The following is a 20,027-nucleotide window of genomic DNA, read 5'->3' as shown; positions in this document are numbered from 1 at the left end:
TTACACTAGGTGATATTTTTCAACTTTCTCATTATTTTTTTCAAACAGTTAAATGAGTTTACCTAATATGACTATGCTGATTCCGATTTTGCAGTCAGAATTCATTCATAGCGTCACTCTGTTTTGCAATATTACTCAAAGACGCTTGTATTAAGCCAAATAGCGATGGTTTTGATGTCCTGGCGGAAATGTTCACCATGTTCCTCACTCATGTCAACGAATGATTTCGAAAAATTATCTAAACGTGCATGTAGAAAATTAACTTCAAACTCATCAGACAACCAAGTGCTTGAAAACAAACCAACAGGTTTTCCACAATATTTTGGCAGTCAGGATCTGTAGTATTTCCAAGAAATTTTGATACAACTTCTGTAAAAAACACCCATGCTTTTTTCCATATCCATCATGGTAATAAGAAATTGGGGGTCTTTGGTAAGTTTTCTGATTTGAGGTCCAACAAATACACCCTCTTCAACTTTTTCGGCACTCAAGTGAGGGAATTTTTCCCGAATGTATTTAAAACAGGCACCTTCTTTGTTGAGAGCTTTTACGAATAGTTTCATGAGGCCCAGTTTAATATATAATGGTGGAAGTATCACATTAGATCTGTTAACAAGAGCATTTGTAAAACATTTTTATAGCCTGGTGTAAGATACTCCATCAACGGCCATTCACGTTTAATCCAATGATTACTCCTGTCTCTGCTGTCCCATTCACACATAAAACAAGAGATTTTCTAAATCCAGGTTGTTGACTCAGTAGCATATTCAGGACTTTAAAATCAATGCAAATCTTCCATGTATGAATGCTATATTCTTACTACAAAAGCAAAAGCTTTATAAGACTCCTTCATGCAAGTCGAATGAGCTAAAGGGATAGAAGCAAATTTATTTCCATTGTATAATAAAACAGCTTTCAGGCTTAACTCTGATGCATCAATAAAGAGGCGCCAGTCACTGGGATTATACATTGATCTCAATTTCTCTATAAGACCTTGAACATTTACAGATTAAAGAAAGTTTGGATGTGAAGAAACGTGTGTTCACTCTCACTATGCTTATACAAAGAAAAAGTGGTATCAGTGCTGAGCATACGTTTTGCTTTCAATGTGGAACCAAGAATAAGAGCAGACTCTTTTGGCAAATTTAGATATCTGACAGGGTCATTAGTTCTGCTTGATTGAACTTTGGCTGCTGATCATTATTACACTCATATTAATCTGAACATTCTTTAGACAAAGACTCTTCACTGAGAGAATCTTCTTCAACTGTTTCTAAAACTCTTGGAGGTAACGGAATTGAGAAAACTGGCCCATAAAGAATCAGTCATATTGCACAAGGCAAGTTAGGGTATTAAATGTTATGCTTATTTTTAACATTGAATCTAACAACTACAGTTGAGCAAAAGTAACATTTTTTCCATGTCCATTCGACTCTCTTCAAACTATTGGAACACCATATGCTAAAGATTTTTTGTTTTCCAATGCTCCACTGCCTCAATTACGACACACATGTGCGGCGTCCATGGTTTGTCTTGGTCGCCTTATTTCACACCGAAATAGACTTAATAGACATTTTTGACAAAAGGTGCTATTTTCTGCCGTTGAACAGATGGAACATAGCTTTCGCATATGTAACAAAATATGTCTGGATCATTGATACAGCTTCTTCTTTTAGATGATATTTTTGTTATAAAACTCAAGCAGCAGCCCAAACAAAAGTAATTCCAAACACTAGAACAACGAATACTAGTTTTCTCCAAACAATATTCTATACAAAAGTCTCACAATGTTTCAAAACCGATATTGGTTGCCACTTAAGAGGAATACTAAAATTGCTAAAACATCAACTCGATTAGAAATGAGAGTAAACCTGGGCTACATACACACACAAGCATAATGTATTGTACTTGTGTGTGTATGTAGCTCAGGTTTACTCGCAGTAAAATGGTTACGACATCACAATGATGTGTAACGACTATGACAATAATAAAAATGACACAAAAGCAAGAAACGCTTCATGGAACAGGCTGTTATTAGTAGGGTAATGCTAAATTTTAAGTATAAAATTATAAAAATCTCGATATGATAAAAAAGGGTCTTAATAGTCGTAATCAGCATCATCAAATTGTATTAGAATTCAACATTTTAGCCAGAAAATTAAAATCATGTCGACCAGTGAATTATATCAAAGTTTTCATTTTGTTGTTGCATGAAAAAATGAATTTGTTTTTTGCTTACACAAATTACTAAACCTTATCACAACTTAATTGTCTTAACCGTTTAATTGTCCTTGCGATCAATCATACAAACAAAATCTTCAACATTTTGCTATTGATTTTTTACTTTTTACAAAATATAGGATTCGATACAAATCTGCTAGCAAAGTTTGGATTCGTGACATTCTTGATCTTAGTAAATATGATAGTCTTGTAAAAAAAATGAGAAATTGTGGTTTTTCATTTGCCTTTACAAAGTTTTGTCAAAGTTGTCATGACAAGGTAGCCATGACGACTATTACATGAAGCATTTTTTTTTGATACGAAATCAAAATTAATACTAAATATCGGCTCAGGTATTCAATGAAAGTATTTAATTATAAAATAAAACCACTAAAATAGTTCCCAAAATTCTGAAAATGTGAAAATAATTGGTAAAAATGAAAAATAACACACGAAATGTAAATAGAAGTCATGTGGCAACATTTTTGTCACAGTAACACGTAAATAATTCAAAGGTTATTTGACATTTTTGAGAGTTTGGTTTAGGAGAAGGAATGATTCAACCAAATCTAAGTCTTTAGTCAAGCACTACTGAAAGCGTTTTTGCTTTGTAAGAAATGATAGAATAAGCCATAAAAATTAAACAATCTTTGCTTCTTTATATCTATTACATTCCTTGTGATAGTTCAAGATGGGTAGTTCAATACAATAGCACATCAATAAAATATATTTAACGGTATTTACTTTATTTACAACGTTACCTTCAACTGGATCTGTTGTAGTGCCTATTGGGAAAGGATTCTGACCTATAAAAAAAGAGTGAACAAAATCAGTTCAATTACTGTTTTTTTGTAATTGGTGATTGTAATTAATATATACTGGGTACTTATTTTTCCAAAGTACATAAATCTTAAATTATCACCATTCGACACAAATTATCAAAAAGTGGATTTTATTCTGTCCATTTTATCAATTAATGTATCTTGTTTTATTAGTTCAAAAAGCTCCCTTATCCAACGCCGTTCTCTGGGGACAAAATAGATCAAATAATGATATTTCACAACATACAATCAATATATATTAAAATGTTGCATACGATTAATGTAAGTGATTTTCGTTGATCATACGCACACTATGATCAACGACAGAGGAAATATTAAATTAAATAATGGAAAGTGGAAGTGGACAAATCATGGAAAGTGTACTATGTGGATTTATTGTACAGCTGACTTTTGTATTGTATCGTTTCTTTTTCGCCATAAACTGTGCAGAGCAAAAGTTAAGAAGCTAACCGATGTAGTTATAGCATAATGAAACACATATTCACGGGCAATAACAAGCAGGAAAAAGTAGTAAAGCCCAAGAGCTTATCATGAAATTGGTGTCCCCTTTAACAAGTTTATTTCAAAATAATTCACTGTTAATACTGGACACTGCAAAAGTGTGCCCTACTACCTACCTGTCTTTTTCATTATGTATCTAAACATAAAATGAAAAGCTCAAGTGCCAGTGCCAACCATTATGACTTAGATAATACCTTGATGGCTGTTACCATAATTATAGGACCTGTTACTCTTGGCTCATTCCAAAACTGATCTTAAACATGCACTCAATTGCCTTGCCACTGTATGTGGTTACTTTGACATAGACATGGCACAAAGAAAACTGATGTACAGTACTCTGTCACTCAAGGAGACGTGCCTAGTGCTCACTGCAAGTGTACAAGAAAAAAATAAAGCGTGTGTAGACGTTCACCTGCCTGGAAGGGCATTTTATAAGTGGTGGAAGACAGAACAATAAATTATATAATGGAATTGGGAAAATACATTCAAATGAGAGTTTCAAATCTGGCTGGTTGTGATGCAAGAGTTACCCAGTATATCAAGTCTTAGTTTTTGAATCAGTTTTTATTTCCAGTTATTGTTTTGATGGGATATTGTTGATCAGTTCCACAAATAGTATGCTATAAAATGTTTAGCATTGAAATCCATAAATTCCTTGATGTCAAATTCTTACTCCTTCAGATCGAAAGATCCCAAGTATAATTGTATCGATAGCCAAGTCACCATAATATACACATTCGGAAAAAATTGCAAAACATATGCTTGCTACACCAACAAGTTGAATGGTCAAGCTCACCTAAGTAATTTCCCCACCACCCTCCTGAGAGAATATGGCATACTTTGACAAGAAAAATATCACAATTAACTTTCATTGATAACGTAAGGTTTTACTGTTGTAGATAACAAATAATCTAAAGTGGACGAACAATAAGTTTAGTCAAAATTCATTAAATCTTTTTATTTTGAAGTTTTTCTTTTGTACCTTTTTCTATCTTTTACTCCTTGCACTATTAATGATAGCAACTGGCATAAATCAATTTATTTACTTCAAAATTCCACTGTTAACATAAGGACTACCTCATAGCATGCATATGATATAATAAATTATAAAAAAGATAAAAACTTGACAGAAGCATAATGTAAGTCTTTGTATAACTTTTATCATAACTTTAACATAGTGAGGAAGTACTGTAAAAAAAGTTCTGATTTATAAAAAGTATTGAAGAATACTTACTAACACAGGATTCTTCATCATTAGCACAATCTGGATAACCGTCACACACAAAGATTAGGTCCAGGCATTGTCCATCAGAACACAAAAATCCAGGACATGATATTGGGGCAGCAACTTAACATTTTTTCAAAATTCAAAACAGTACCATGAACTTATCTTTTTATTATTGCTGTTTAAATGGGAAGACTGTCAAATACAAGCATTTTTTTCAAATAAATACAGCTATTACAATGCATTTACTTGTTGTCATCACTGCAACATCTTCAAATGGGTCTGAAGTTGTAAAATCAGAAAAACAATAGTTTTCAGGCAAAAACACTATCTCTTCTATTGCCACCCATGACTGGAGAGTTGACCCTTGTTTTCCTTCAAAACCAATCTACAAACATATGCCATAAAGAGCTGTATACCATTCTATTGGAAGAAAAGCACATACCAGAAAACATCTTGCAAACAAGATACAAATATGCAAACATTAAAAATGATACAGTAAAATACAGTTATTATAATAATATACACAAAGAAAAGGAAACTACTTACACTTACTGTATTTAAAGCAGCATTTTTAAACAAATTAACAAACAATGAAACTGGCAACAATATTAACAAGAATAGTACAAACTTTAAATGGCTTATTTAAACCATCATCATTGATAGTTAAATATGAAGTCATCCAGGTATCAATAAGGTTGTCAACATACATTAATTCGCGAAGGACTACGCGATCATCATCAAAGACTTTTAATACAGTAAGGAGTGCATCTCCAAAAATATAGTACCTCAAACCCAAGCAATAGTTTGTGTCTAAGGAATTTTAAAATACAGAGAATGGTACAAATTAGCATGATAATAGCAAGTTCACCTTGCAACAACCATATCTTTAGAATACTTCTCTAAACTTTTGCAGTTGTTTTTCTATATTATGGTTAAAGTGCATACAAGGGTATAAATTATAGTGACAATACGCAATAACAGCAGATTTATATATATAGAGAGAATACAATATTTTAGTTACCAGTCTCAAACATTGGAGACATAAGCAAAGCTTTCTTATCACTTTGGGGAAAGTTACTTTTCATCAAGGCATATCCCTTTGCTGAAACAAAAAAATATTTAATAGCATAAAATAGATCTTAAAGAATATCAAGCACATTTCACTAAACAAAGTAATACTATTTTAGCCAAAGACTTACTTTCAAGGAGTATTCCAACATCTGCCTGTAATGATCTTCTGTAAAACATCCAATCTTCATCATCTAACGAAGGCTGATTCCAACCTAAGTAAAGAGGGACAACTTCAAATAAAAGTGTTCATTTAAACATTACATGGTTGATACTGCGTTCTACTATTGATTTTATCTTATTCTGTCTTTAATTGGTGCAATTTGGTTTGCCACCTTACCTGGACATAGCTGTATCACTTCATGAAATGAACAGTTATAATCAACAGGAAGTTTACTTGCATCTACAGCATTCCATGAAATGAAAAATCTGCTGCTTTCATGTGACAAAAAATGAATCCTACAAATTTATTAGTAACGCTTTTCAAAATAAATTTTCATTTAAATCATGCAATAAATTATTTCACTCACAAGTACAAAGATATTCGAATGATTTCAAAAGATGTGTAACATCTCAAGCGCAAAAAAGTGCATTATTTCAATATAATTAAAACCTATTGATTTCTTATTTAAATTTGATTTCATTTTCCTATCTTCTTGTTATTCAACTTTATCATCATACAAAACAAGACTTGTTAATGAAAACTAAAGTGCCTATTTATCAAAACATAACAGAAATTATTGTACAAACCTAAGCCTATCTCCAAAAGATGAATCACGTTCAATATTGCCAGAAGAACAATATTGGTTCCGCACATCATTTACATAACCTGATCGATATACATCAAGATAATCTTGGCATGTTTGAGTTTCCGGTGCTCCAAAAAATTCAAAGTTCCCTTCAAACTTACCAACAAGTTACACAGGACATATTATTTGATGCTAAGTTTAAGCCAAGCTGAAAAAACGTGAGCAAATTACCTCTATATGTGACCCAGGTGAAGAAATGATTAGATATGTGCAGTTTACTGGACCAGAAGTATTTGATAAAAGAATGCTGGGGCTTCTGATAACACCACTAACTTCATCAGTAATTGTTTCATCACAAAAAACTACATACAATTTACAAAAGTGAAATTTTTTACTGGAATATGTTTCCTGTTTAATACTGATTACTTGTAGGCTACAGTATAAATGCAAGCCAGTTTGGCGATAGCACAAGAAAGTGAACTAAAGTAAGTAAAATTATTGGGTGTTTCGAATGTCCAGAGCAGCTGTTCTTAACCAGTGGGAAATTTATTTTGCAAGTTCAGGTGGGAAATAATTAACATTAATCTAGATATATTTTGTACACAAAAATCATACTCATGATAAAAGTTTTGTTGTAAATGAAGTTAATAAATAAACATATATTATATGCTACAGTTTACTGTTTAATACGTATTTCGCAGTGTAGACACCGCTAATCGCCTCATACATCCAAAGAGGTGTGGCCAACTTCTATTAAAATTGATGTTAAGAAAATTCAAACATTATCTATTACTAATCTGAGTAGACTTTGCATTTGTCGTACATATCAAAAATGTAATGATTTTATTACAACGAATTCGTTAAACTGTTAAGTGTTTGGTTGGTTACATCAATTATGTTTAGAAGTGAAGTTTACTTAAGCTCTAGTCAGAAAACTGTTAAAAACCAAAGGTGGGAAATTTGGGTTTGGTAGTTGGCGTAAATGGGAAAACAGATGAAAAAGTTTAAGAACTACTGGTCTAGATAACGGTGGGACTTGTTTTACATTTTTGACAGCATTATACACATACAAATTTACAAATTCTAGTTGAAAAATAAACATAATCTTACTTAATGCAACTAACATTTTAACGATTTATCACAAATAAAATAAATTTTAGAAAAAAAATAAATCCTGTACTTAGAGTAGTAAATTTCAAAGGACTGCTGGATACTTCTTCTGAGTTTCTTAAGCTGTAAACCTGTACAGTGTAGTCAAGTCCTAAAAATATTATTTTACTTGACTATTACTATATAGCCTTAAACGGTTTTAAAGAGAAATGAAAAAAATTAACTGTCAAGAATCAATTGACAGCAAAAGCCTGTTTAATTTTTTGAACAAAATCCTTACCTGACGCAAGGTCACTGAGTACATATTGATACATAGCGTTATCATCACTGACATATGTAGCATTTATAATTTTAGAGTGAATTAATGTGTTGCTCCTGGATTCAAACAAATCTATGCGATACGATGATGTTGTTGGTGTAATGTTAAAAATTATTTCTGCAGTTCTTCTTGTTATATTGGCAGCTCTTAAATGAGAAACTTTTTCCAAGGGTCGCGATAATGCAGGGCAGGATTCATACTTTATACACCTTCAAATCAAAAAGTTCAAAGAATAAAATGTGCCCAACATTTACCTAAATTACTTGTATTACATCAACGCACTTACATCCCATCATGTAATACAGGTAAATGAGTTGGACAACTGCAACCTGCTTTACAGTCTGAATTGCAGGTAGGTCCATCTTCACCATCAGCACAAGTGTGAGTGCATGCTTTTCCACACTCAACAAAAACTAAATTTGTTGGGCAAATTAACGCAGTTGTATCTGTTGCAGCTATAGTTGTTGTCATTGTTGATGCCATTGCTGGTACAGGAGTTGTCATTATTATAGCTGAAATTAAAACCATATAATGACTTTTTATGTGAAAGCTTCACTTCTTTTACTATTGCATGAATATAAGATATACAATTTTAAGATGTCAATAACATAGCTTAATTTGTTTTAGAGAATTTAAAAACAGTCAGTGCTGTGGTTAGAAAGAGATCACCAATCGCTAATCTTGTTGACTATGGATTCCAGTTTCAAAACGATAATAATTTACCATGGTCACATATTGTGACAACTTGAAAAGTGTCCAACTTGCTGCTTTGTGAAAAAAATATTTTAGAATCATTTTGATGCCTGAAGCATACGTAAATGAATAAAGGCCTGAACAAAGACCAATGAAGAAACCCTTGCAACAACGTGGGTTGTTTGAAGCATTACCCGATCGTACAAAATCTTTCAAACAGCAGGCTTTATGGTAAAAAAGAGCAAGCCCTTTACAAATCATTTTAAATTACAGTAGCACAATTAAGGTTTTGCATTCATGGTTATCGGACGACAACATACGTATATAACTGATTGTTTATATAACACAAGAGTCTGTAAACAGGTCGCACAAAATAATTGCAAAATAAATGAATTGACTGGGAGTCTATAACTTTAACTGGGAAAGTCATATTTGAAGTTTCAAGTTAAAACATATTTAACAGTTTTATTTCTTTTTCTTAAAATTAGTTGAAATAACGAATGGAATAGTGTGAGTGATTTTGAAAACCTCATTTTACTGCCTTGCAAATTATTGGTTGGTAATGATTAACTAAGAATAAATCTCATTGGATATACAAGGGATGAGACAAGTGTTATAATCAATACGAAATCAGATGTTGGGCAGTATTTCTTGGCCATGTACCCAAAAAAATAATTGTTTGGCAATATTTAATCACATCACATTGAATTTTCAGCAAGTGATATTGTTTCCGAAGTGAATGGCATAAACCAGTTACACATTTTTATAAATAAGTCATCCACCGTCATTCTCAACAAGAAAATTAAAGAGCAAATCTTGAAAGCTGGATGAGTACCCAATAAAATTTTTCATTCGAAATTGTTTTAAAGATATGGAATTGTTATAATCATCTTTGCAGATATTTCGAGGCTGTCAGTAAGGATAATGCAAGGTCAAAAAGTGAACATGTTACCTTTTCAGGGCTATGGAAATAACCACCTTCAAATCATTTTTTCTCAACTTAGCTGTGATGTGTAATGGTCCAAGTTAATGTGACAAACTTTTTTGTTCAAGTATCTTTCATTACTGTGCTGTGTGTTTGCAACGTTTTATCAATTGGCACCATTTAAATTCTGTTCTTATCTATTTTTATCACTTTTTAGCACCTTTGGTAAATATGAATGTAGTGCGTGTACAGCAATATATCAACTTATTGAAAACAACAATTTACTAATTGTTTTCATTGTAAAACCTGCAGTATCAAAGTTAACTTTAAAAATGTGCACATTATGAACTCAAAACAAAGCTTTATCAATAAAACAAAACAAAGCCTCAACAAACAAACCAGCTTTTAAAACGATGTCTCGTTTTTATCAAAAAAACTGTTTAAGACTTTATTGTTTTATAATGTTTGCAGACTTGGAAAGCGAATGGAAGTGCATCACTTTCTAGTTTCTGCCATAGCCAGGATTTAACAAGCATGGTGGATAGAATAGAAATTCAATTTTCTGGTTAGACTTTAAGTCATAAGAGGATATATGGAACAAGTTCTACAAGTTGAACAATACTATCTAAGACAGTTGTTCTCAACTGGGAGCCACTTGACTCGCTAAGGGAGGAATTGGAGACAAATAATAAAAAAAGGATTCTTAGTTTTTTGTAAATCATTGCAAATTTACGTTGTAGATTCCAGCCAGACTGCATAGTACGACAAGCGCACATCCGAGATGTTTCTGCTCATAACACTATTGCACACCAGGATAAACCGGTGTCTCCCAAAATAGGAGGCACTAATTTTTGCTTGTATTTGTATGATAATATTAGTATTTAAAAGCGATGTCTTTAAAAAAACTGGAGGGAGGGGGGAAATGTCAGTGACTGAGGTTTGCAAGGGAGGCATGTAAAAAAAACGTTGAGACCCACTGATCTAAGCTTATTGTACTGGAAATGGATATCTGGCCAATTGAGATTTCAACAGCCTTTGGTTACAAACAAGGCTAATTACAAATTAGGCTAATTTAGCAAACACAATCAAAAACTTTGCTTTTTATACAGCCTTTGAAGAATAGCCTACAAGAAAACTGACATAAAACATATTCCTGAACTTATTTATTTCATATAACTTCCTTTGTTACACTTTTATTGTATGTTCTAATTTATTTACTCTCATTTCTGGATAAAATCCGATTTTTGCCGGTTTTTGTTGAACAGTGTTATAGTGAGCAGAGTGTGCTAATTTTCATAATTAGCGTTTATTCCTACAGAATTTTTGTGCAGATCTGACTATATTATATTATTAGTAGTGTTCTATTTTGTATATTGACCAACAGGCACACTGTTATATTTTGCCCTTGTTTAGTATATGTGTCCCATTTATTTTATATTGCTTCCGGATTACATACAACGTTACCATAGCGCACAATGCACTCTCTATATGTCCAGTCTAGTTATGCAGTGATATTGAATGCATCTCTGATATGAGCTCTGAAAGCAGTTAATCGTTTTGATATGAATAAATAATAATACAACTATATTCGAGAACATTGCTCGTTCGGTTATCATACTGTGATGCTCAACTATTCCATCAGTGGTTAACGAATACGCACATCATTGGAGTCAGATAAAGGAATGATCATGCCATCAATTAATACAACCGAATCATTTAGTTGGCAGTGTTGGCACATAGAGCATCATGTCCCAAATTAATGATGCAGGTTTAAAACTTGTCAACATTAGCCTATATATTTCAGAAAAGAAAAATCAGACGCAAATAAGTTCAAAGTGTGATAAACCATTGCTGAGATTAAGGCAGGAAAAGGATTTTCCTAGTTCAGGGATATATCTTTGGATATTATAGTATCTGTCAGGAAGCGATTGACAGCAAACATCACTTTTTTATGAATACATTATCAAAAATAATATTTTTAATTGTAGAAATTCCTTCTAGATGATAGTTGAATGCCAAATGGTTATGGAAATGGTATAGCAAGTTTTATCCAAGGGATTGAGAATAACCTTTGCATAACTTAACTTGGTGATAATTTTGCTCCACTAGAACCCAGATTATCAAGCCTACTTGATTGCATTATCTGAGCAAAGCTTTTTAATTTTTTATGTGATTTTGTCTGAATTTTGAACTGACCATCAAGACCACTGAACAAACGCAAACACTGTTACTGCCTTAAACTTATAGCCCATAAGACTGAATTCTGTAGTCCACGATGTTATATTGAGTTTACATTACTTAGCAGTCCTTGAGATCACGTCTGTCAATGATGACTGGGATACAAATTTTCATTGTGGTTTTGATTCATATTAGCATTAAAACTATGAGTGTATTTGATTGTTACACCCCATTCAAGCTTGTTAAACCTCCTGTCTTAATTTTAGGTAAATTACCTTTTTATGCTGGTTTTAAGTAAGATGTATATGGCAGTGACATATGCAGGCATAATAACTGGCAAAATAAATATATTAAAATTTTTGAATTTTAAAACCTCTTTTGGCCTTTTTTGTGCTATCTCAGATAAAACAACAGTTAGAAAATGGGTTTTTAACACAATTAGTTGTTATTCCTTTGTATCTGAAAGTTAGTATGCTGGTCATTTTTGTTTTATGACCCATGGTCCAAAAAGGTGGAAGCCGTGCTGGGTGTCATACACGAGTTCGCATCATTGCCAAGAAGTTGCCTATGTTCTAACCTAGTAATTTTATGGTGATAGCAGTAGTACATAAAATTACTAACAGTATATTGCTTATTGGTATTGCTAAGCTTATTGATGTTTTAACCTGGTACCTGTGTTATCAAAATGACAACATTACTAAAATCTATGCAATTTTTTTTTTATACAGCAAAGGGCAACATTGATTAAATGAAAACAACAGTAGGTTAGTAATACTTTTTTGCAATTTTTAAGCTATTTGACACACTGTGGACAACAAAATACATCTATATTTGTCTTATATCATTATTCATTAGAATACCATAAAAAAAAAGTTCAAATGCGAACATTAGACTAATACCGACCTTTGCAGTTCAGTTCATCAGTACCATCAAAACAGTCCTGTTGCCCATTACACCTATAATCCTGAGGGATACACACAGTTGCACCATCGCAAATAAAATCATCTTCAGTGCATGTATAACCTGCAAAACGTTGCAAAATTCACTTCAATACAAGCTACTTAGAAACGTAAATCTGATGTTAAGATTACCATTGACAAAACTTTTCCTCAAATTTATTTTTGGATTAAATTTGATGGGGTTGTTTTAAGACACAAACAGTTTCTTCATTAAATTAACATGCTAAAAGAACTCAATAGTTGCAGACTATTTGAATACTCTAATATTGTGGCTGTCAGTTGGCTACAGGTTGCAACGATATGTTTGCAAGAGAATGCGCTTATTTGAAACTGAATTTGAAAAGTAATTGGTTCGTAAAAACTTTGGTACTGATTTTAGGATTTATGCACAACACTTAACAAAATCATCTGTCATTTATACTTTCCCTATATAATATTAAATGTGTAATAATAGGATCCCCAAGTTTTAACTTCATGTAGCTCCTCATTTGGATGTAATTACAACACTCGAACTTTTACGCCAAGTGCTGTATTTGTTAGTTGTTACGTGTACAAAATCTAGTGATCAATTTCGCATAAACACGTGCAACTGCTATTACAAATCCCATGCTAGAAGAAATGTTTATTAAGAAATATGCTATGAATAATTCATCCATGTTTTGGTTTTGTAAGGAAGGTTAGGAGGGTTAAGGAAGGTTGCGTTTCTTCCCAGTGAGCTCATGTTGTGCCAAGCATACGAATAATTCAGTCAGGTAAAACCAACTTGTATTGGTCTGCCCAAATGAAAATTATCAGTGCAAACAAAATTTAAAGTGATATGTCCAAGCGATGATAGCAGAATTACAGCGTGGTTGCACCATGGCCGCCACACCAACACTCCACTAGATGAGTGCTACGAAGAGTAGAGCAGAACAAAATGAGAGTTCATTAAACATCGGCGGTAAAGAAGCTCATCATTCCTGTCTTTGCGCTGGCCGTGTCTGATACATGAGAACCAGATTTAGTGTATGCGCGATGGCATCTGATTTATTGAAAAGATGTTGCTCTCGTGGAGATGGAATCTGAAAAGGATCCTACCTGGATCTTACCTTACTTGGCTTGACAAAATTTTGCGGCAAATTTTCAGTAATGCTACCGGAAAAATACTTACATTGCTGTTGCTTTTCGTCTGAAAAGGAAACGAAGACGATGGAAAAATGAAAATTTTCGAAACATGACTTTTGGACATAGGCATATGCCACCACCACCTCTGTTGTAATTATTTAAACATTTATTTAGAAGTACCATTTAAATAATGACGTCATCGTTTTGGTCATGAGGGCAAACAGTAGTACTAGGACTAACAGCCTTTTTTGTAGTTGACAGTAGTTGATGTATACCAAATTGGTTGTGGCAGTAGCATAGTCGCTTTGCTAGTTTGGAATTGTTCAGCAAATAGCATTGGATACAGGCGGACTAGTTTCAGCAGTCATGTGCCTGTGGCTATGATGGGCTGGGTTGTTGATAGAATTCGAATTACACATATTTATGGTCGTCGCTTCCAGCATTTGTCGTCGTTGTGTTAACTCCTTCATTTCGTCTTTATGCACCTTTTCTCACCATGCCATTGTAATTCTTGCAATTCTGCTGCTTACTTGTTGACTACGCTTTGCAAATGTTCCAGCTTTTTTGTTGAGGTAGTACATTTTTTCTCGAAAGAGATCTGCGCTCATCTAGCTGTGACACGTAGACGGCATCTTTGACAGAAAGTTTGCTGTAGAAACTGCAATTCACTGAGCTGTAGAGGATTACCATATTCAGCAATGCGGCATTCGGTAAGTTATGACTCTGTGACGACAAGCAAGGAAGGTTGTGTTTCTTCCCAGTGAGCATGTGTTGTCAGCAGCGTACAAATTATTCAGTCTGGTAAAGCTAACTTGTATTGTTGTGCTACAACAGATCTCATGTGCTCAAACGAAAAGTACACATACATATATATAAAGAGCAAAATCATGCTTACCACTAAAATCAGTACAGACACAATTTAAAGCAATATGTCCAAGCGATGACAGTAGAATCATCGCGTGGTGGCAACCACAAGTCTATTTACATAGAGCAGATATAACTACAGCAATAGATTGAAGTAAGTCGGTGCTAAAGCATCTTTTTAAAGCTCAACTACTTTCTAAATACCTGCAGCTGTAGTTTCTGCCTCAAGAGCACCAGGGGTGATTTCATCAATGTCTGGTGGTTCAGTGGCTATTACATTACATGGCCCTGGCATTAAGTTAATATCATCTACTGCAACATCTGATCGATATGTCTCGCCTCGTATAGCCAGAATTCCAACCTAAACATGCAAGTATTAAATCCTGGCTAAAAAGGTTATTCATCAGTTGACATTAACCAATGGATATTCAAAGATGAATGGGTCAGTCAAAATCTTGTCTTATTATTAGTATATTGTAGACCAAGAAGTAACATACTATAATGTTTAGTTTGATCATTGGTCACCAATTACTGTATTTGATAGTAAATTTAATAAGCACTAAAAAACTTAAGTGTTTAAACAAGGGAGTCTTAACCCGTGACGCGACACCTGATCGAAAGACACTTTATCGAACGACACTTAATCGAACGACACTTTATCGAAAGACACTTAATCGAACGACACCTGATCGAAACGACACCTGATCGAAACGACAGTTGATCGAACGACACTTTATCACATTTAACCGCAGTGGAAAACGGTTTAAATGCGGTTCAGGTTTTGCCATCAGGTGCAAACATTCATTCCACTCCGAGTTTAGGTTCAGCAAGCTTGCTAACATAAGGTTCGCTCCGGGTTAAAATGGCATTATTTTGTTTGTGACCATCCCTATCGGTGAATAATGAGGCTCTTGGGACGGTCTTCCGACAAACAGTCTACTATCATGGAAGCCAACTTGGACAACGGCTGACAGAGTTTTCGTGACCGTTGTTAGGACCTACAGCGAGAGCAGAACTCATCTCTTTTCCTTATGAGGTTGCATGTCTTTCACTGCAGCACTTTCGCAGGGATCGATCGGCCAATGCGTATCAGGAAATAAAACTGTTTTGAACCCATAACTAATGAACGTAATAAATGAACAACTGAATGACTTGATAAACGGTGAACAGAATATAAAGCAAAACAATCAATGCGATATTAACTAAAGAATGTAAAGAATTCAGTAACACAAAGAAATTAAAGGGAATTGTCCAAGGTCGTAACGTTGACATGGTCCCAATTGCCACAAGCCAATCATTTTTTAAATTTCTTCAACTACACTGCCCAAGTAGCAATTCGTTACTTCAAGGAATTTCATGATGACTATTTTTTTGTTTAGGTTTTCTATGTTTTGAAACAGGCAAAGGAAATAGGTTTTCTATAAATCTTGGATGAAATTATTACATTGAAAACGTGCACATAAAATAGCTGTATATCTGGATCAGAAAACTGAAGCAATTATGGCGTCTGTTTGCTGTCTCTGCAACTTGTGCTGCATTTGCTTTAAAATTTAGATAACATATTAAGCCTTTTTTGAATTTAGATTTTTGTCCATATAAAACTAAGAAATAATTGAGAAAGAGAAATGTAATGTGAAAACATTACTTCAATATATATTATATTTTATGATAATCAGAACTTTGCTTAAACTGAAATTTTGCCAAGTGCGTGACCTAATCTAGGGACAAAGACAAGGCATTATTTATTATTAATTTTATCATTACATTGATCCCTTTACAAGAATTAGCCTAAATCCAGACTGTAGATTTTAACCTAGTGAAGCAATAGTGACAATGCTGAAAATTTACAACAAAATATGATCATAGGCTAAATCACAAAATGTGTACACTATCACATTTTCTACAGCAATGGTACGAAATAATTTATTGAATTGAAGGAGTTTAAAAAATAAATTTTTCTTCTGACACTATTCTATTTAGTTTTTCTAGTTTTGAATTAAGTTCACAAAAAAATTCACCAACTCTCAAACAAGAAACTAATTTCCTCCATTAAATGGATTTTTATTCCTAGAATTTAATGTTTGAGATGAATTGTGTTATTGAAATGAAGAAATTTTAAATAAGAAACCCATTCAAAGAAGCAAAAAAAATGGGATCAAAAGTTTTTTTTTATTTACTTTTTTTGTAATGTAACATTACAAACAGGTATTAATTAACCTGAACTGTTTAGTACTAATAGTTGACTATTATAACAATTTAATATGTACTTTATAACCTGAAACCAAAAAAATTTTCAAACAATTGTCTCACTCGTATTGGCTTAGTAGCTGATTCTATGGTTTGTTTGTATATACGCCATTCATTTCCTTCATTGCTTTCAGAAACAGTATAAAGTTCACCATTCTCTTCTCCAAATATTAGAACAATGTTGAGCTTGCCAGTTCCATTATTATGATACCATAGCTGTAAGCAATACTCATCGTATTCTGTTGAAGTAAAAAAGGGATCAGCAAGTATTGCAACAAATATCATACTGTATATGCTATGTTAACACAATATTTTTGAATACTTTTAAACAACCTGTGCAATAAAAAAAATGTTTTATGTAAATATAATAATTGCGTCAATTCGAGACATTTGCCTCATGAATTAAACTTAATCATAAACAATAACATAATCTTTTTAAGCATTTTCAATAAGCAACGTCCAACTTCCAAATATCTCCTGTCATATTTTAATCTCAAGATTACCACTTTATATAACAGTAGTCTGCATATTATTTAGAAAAATTTTAGATTACACTATAAACTACATTGCAAATGAATCCAAAACTTGAAAATACAGTACAGAGTGCAGTTTTTAAATATTTTTCTCTGCAATGCCATAAGTTATACATTTAAAACTAGCACAATCATGTATAAGTGGATCAGTTTTACCATTGAGGTTAATTTCAGGAGAAACAAGAAGTGCTGTGTAGTTTTTTCCAATACCAGATGCTTCAATATATGCATACTTTCCAACTGTAAACAAAACAATTTAGATGCAACTTATAATGAATAAATTACAATGAACACACATTATAATGAAAGCACACCTTCACCAGTAAAATTAATTAATACCACTGCCCAAACTCAAGTTAATGGCTAAATTAATTTTAATCCACTTTTATCTGTTAAAAATTCAACAAGCATGCCAGCCTTAATCAGTGTGTACAGGTAAAAAGAAAGTATTAAAAATGTAGGAAACCTTGGACATGAATAATGAAGTTTGTCTTTTAACAATACTGTCATTGGGAAATTACTACTATTCAGTCTCTGCTAAAATAACCGGTTTAAACATTGTTCGCTCCAAAATAAAAAGAATGCCGTGTTTCGTTTAGCTTTATTCTTTTGCAGCTAAATTTCATATTTTATGAAAAAATTCAAACAAGTGAAAAATAATTTCACAAAAAAGAAAAAAAATTGACTGTGTTAAAGATTGAGATTAACTGTTTTACATAGTACACACTAATAAAATAGGCAGCATGCAGGCAAAAACACGAATGCAAAAAAGATGAAGCAAAGATTGAAAAATTGATGTCCATAAAAATAAGCATAAGATAGAAGAAAAAAGTAAACATTATATGTATATCTGAAGCCTGGTCATATTTAAATAAGGTTTTTACATGGAAATTTTTGAGACCTTACTGCATAGAAGCAACTGGTTACACTACCTGTGGTTACAATTCTGTTAAGCGACTTCTACAGAACTAAAACATGTTTAAACAATGTGAACATAGGTAATATTTGACGGACATAACAACCTAATCTTACTGTCTGATTTGGTGGAATGATCAAATGACGGGCCAGTTTTTGTTGAAGGAGTTGAACCCCTGCCAAATGACCAATCAAACTGATCTTGATCGCTTTGTGACCAACCTTAGAAAGAGTTATGACTTCAATTCTATCTCATAATTATGATTGATTATATAAGGAAAAAATCAACAATTAGATGTGTTAGTAAAAACTATGCTGGGACATATGGATTATCTACAATGCTTTCAAGAGACACTCACCACCACACAAAGGTATGGGACCATCAAAACTGCAATTAAATGTTTGTGGAGTGTTGGAAATATCCAGAGCAAACCATGATATAGCAAATCCATCACCAGACTGTGAACCATCAGATACAAAGGTAAAGCTGATTGAAAACACAACGATTAAAATATAAAACAAACAAATCAGTCGCAAAGGAAAATTGACATGTTAATTGTAAAAATTAGCTGGGCAACTTTTTATTATTTTAAGTAAAATTATTTTTAACTTATATTTTTTTACATTATTTTTTCGGTATTTATTCTTTATATTTTTTATATATTTTTTCATGTTCCCTTGACATAGATATAAAGTTATTTGCATTATCAAAATTTTTAAATTTCATTTATGATACAAGTTATATGTCATATAGTTCCTACCACAATTTATGATAGGATGGTATGTGTTTACTACTGAGACAAACTGCGATTGTCTATTTTACCAGAATTAGCAAAGAGAATAAACTTACAAACACTACAATCAAAAAATTAGAAGAATTAGTAAAAATAAACAAGAAAACAAATGATATTTATAGTAAGCTAAAATGCATATACATATATTCAGATAGGTATTGATTTTTATTTTACAATTTTAACTTCTTTTTCCAGGCAATTTAAAATTTTTGGATAGTTATGTAAAAATGATTACTTTATTAATTACATGTACTAGAGCTCAGATGAATAAATTAAATGCAAAACAATGGCATCATAGTCTCTAAAAGTTCTATTAATTTCTTAGTGGCTATATATGTGATATTTGGAAAAATAAAAAAGATTTTTTAATATGAATACTTTAACGTTTCACTTGTTGATGCAGTTTCATAAATGTTTTCTGAGCCACAGAATCGGTTGCTAACTAAGCCAAGCAGATCCGTGACTTCAACAAAGTCCAAGCAATATCCGTCACGTTTTCTTTCCAAATCAAAAAAGCGTGATTTATACTAAAAAAAAAAAATTTCTCATAAATTCAGGTATTGTTCGATCAAATCACTAAATTTTTGTGAATAGGTAAAATAATCATGCATGATTTGATGTAAAGCACTTTCTTCTCTTAAGGCTCAGAAAGTAACAGAAAATACACATGCAGTATAGCCAACTGATTTACTGTATAATTGTCATTTTTTCACATTTTAGTATGTTATTGCTTGAGAAATACACATAACGTTTTATTATAAAAAAAATGCTTTCAATA

At 32.6% G+C, this 20,027-nt stretch overlaps 1 protein-coding gene across 3 annotated transcripts in view; it reads right to left on the bottom strand.

The window, feature by feature from the left end:
- The window catches only part of LOC143446068 (uncharacterized), a 38,203-nt gene that overhangs the window by 9,189 nt on the left and 8,987 nt on the right, over nt 1-20,027 (bottom strand). For all 3 annotated transcript variants that reach the window (XM_076945533.1, XM_076945534.1, XM_076945535.1), the window contains exons 3-21: nt 19,628-19,776; nt 18,815-18,942; nt 18,573-18,677; nt 17,697-17,780; nt 17,071-17,246; nt 14,965-15,121; nt 12,737-12,856; nt 8,324-8,549; nt 7,999-8,246; nt 7,789-7,869; nt 6,840-6,970; nt 6,610-6,764; nt 6,200-6,318; nt 5,991-6,074; nt 5,813-5,893; nt 5,420-5,601; nt 5,038-5,176; nt 4,798-4,911; nt 2,982-3,026 (exon numbers count right to left, since the gene is read on the bottom strand). In XM_076945533.1, the coding sequence (XP_076801648.1) occupies nt 2,982-3,026; nt 4,798-4,911; nt 5,038-5,176; nt 5,420-5,601; nt 5,813-5,893; nt 5,991-6,074; nt 6,200-6,318; nt 6,610-6,764; nt 6,840-6,970; nt 7,789-7,869; nt 7,999-8,246; nt 8,324-8,549; nt 12,737-12,856; nt 14,965-15,121; nt 17,071-17,246; nt 17,697-17,780; nt 18,573-18,677; nt 18,815-18,942; nt 19,628-19,776 (2,524 nt within the window). The remainder of the gene's footprint in view (nt 1-2,981; nt 3,027-4,797; nt 4,912-5,037; nt 5,177-5,419; nt 5,602-5,812; nt 5,894-5,990; nt 6,075-6,199; nt 6,319-6,609; nt 6,765-6,839; nt 6,971-7,788; nt 7,870-7,998; nt 8,247-8,323; nt 8,550-12,736; nt 12,857-14,964; nt 15,122-17,070; nt 17,247-17,696; nt 17,781-18,572; nt 18,678-18,814; nt 18,943-19,627; nt 19,777-20,027) is intronic.

The sequence above is a fragment of the Clavelina lepadiformis genome, chromosome 2 (genome assembly GCF_947623445.1).
Source record: "Clavelina lepadiformis chromosome 2, kaClaLepa1.1, whole genome shotgun sequence".
Classification (NCBI taxonomy): domain Eukaryota; kingdom Metazoa; phylum Chordata; class Ascidiacea; order Aplousobranchia; family Clavelinidae; genus Clavelina; species Clavelina lepadiformis.
The sequence above is the reverse complement of the archived record's forward strand: the minus strand, read 5'-3'. Positions and strand labels throughout refer to the sequence as shown.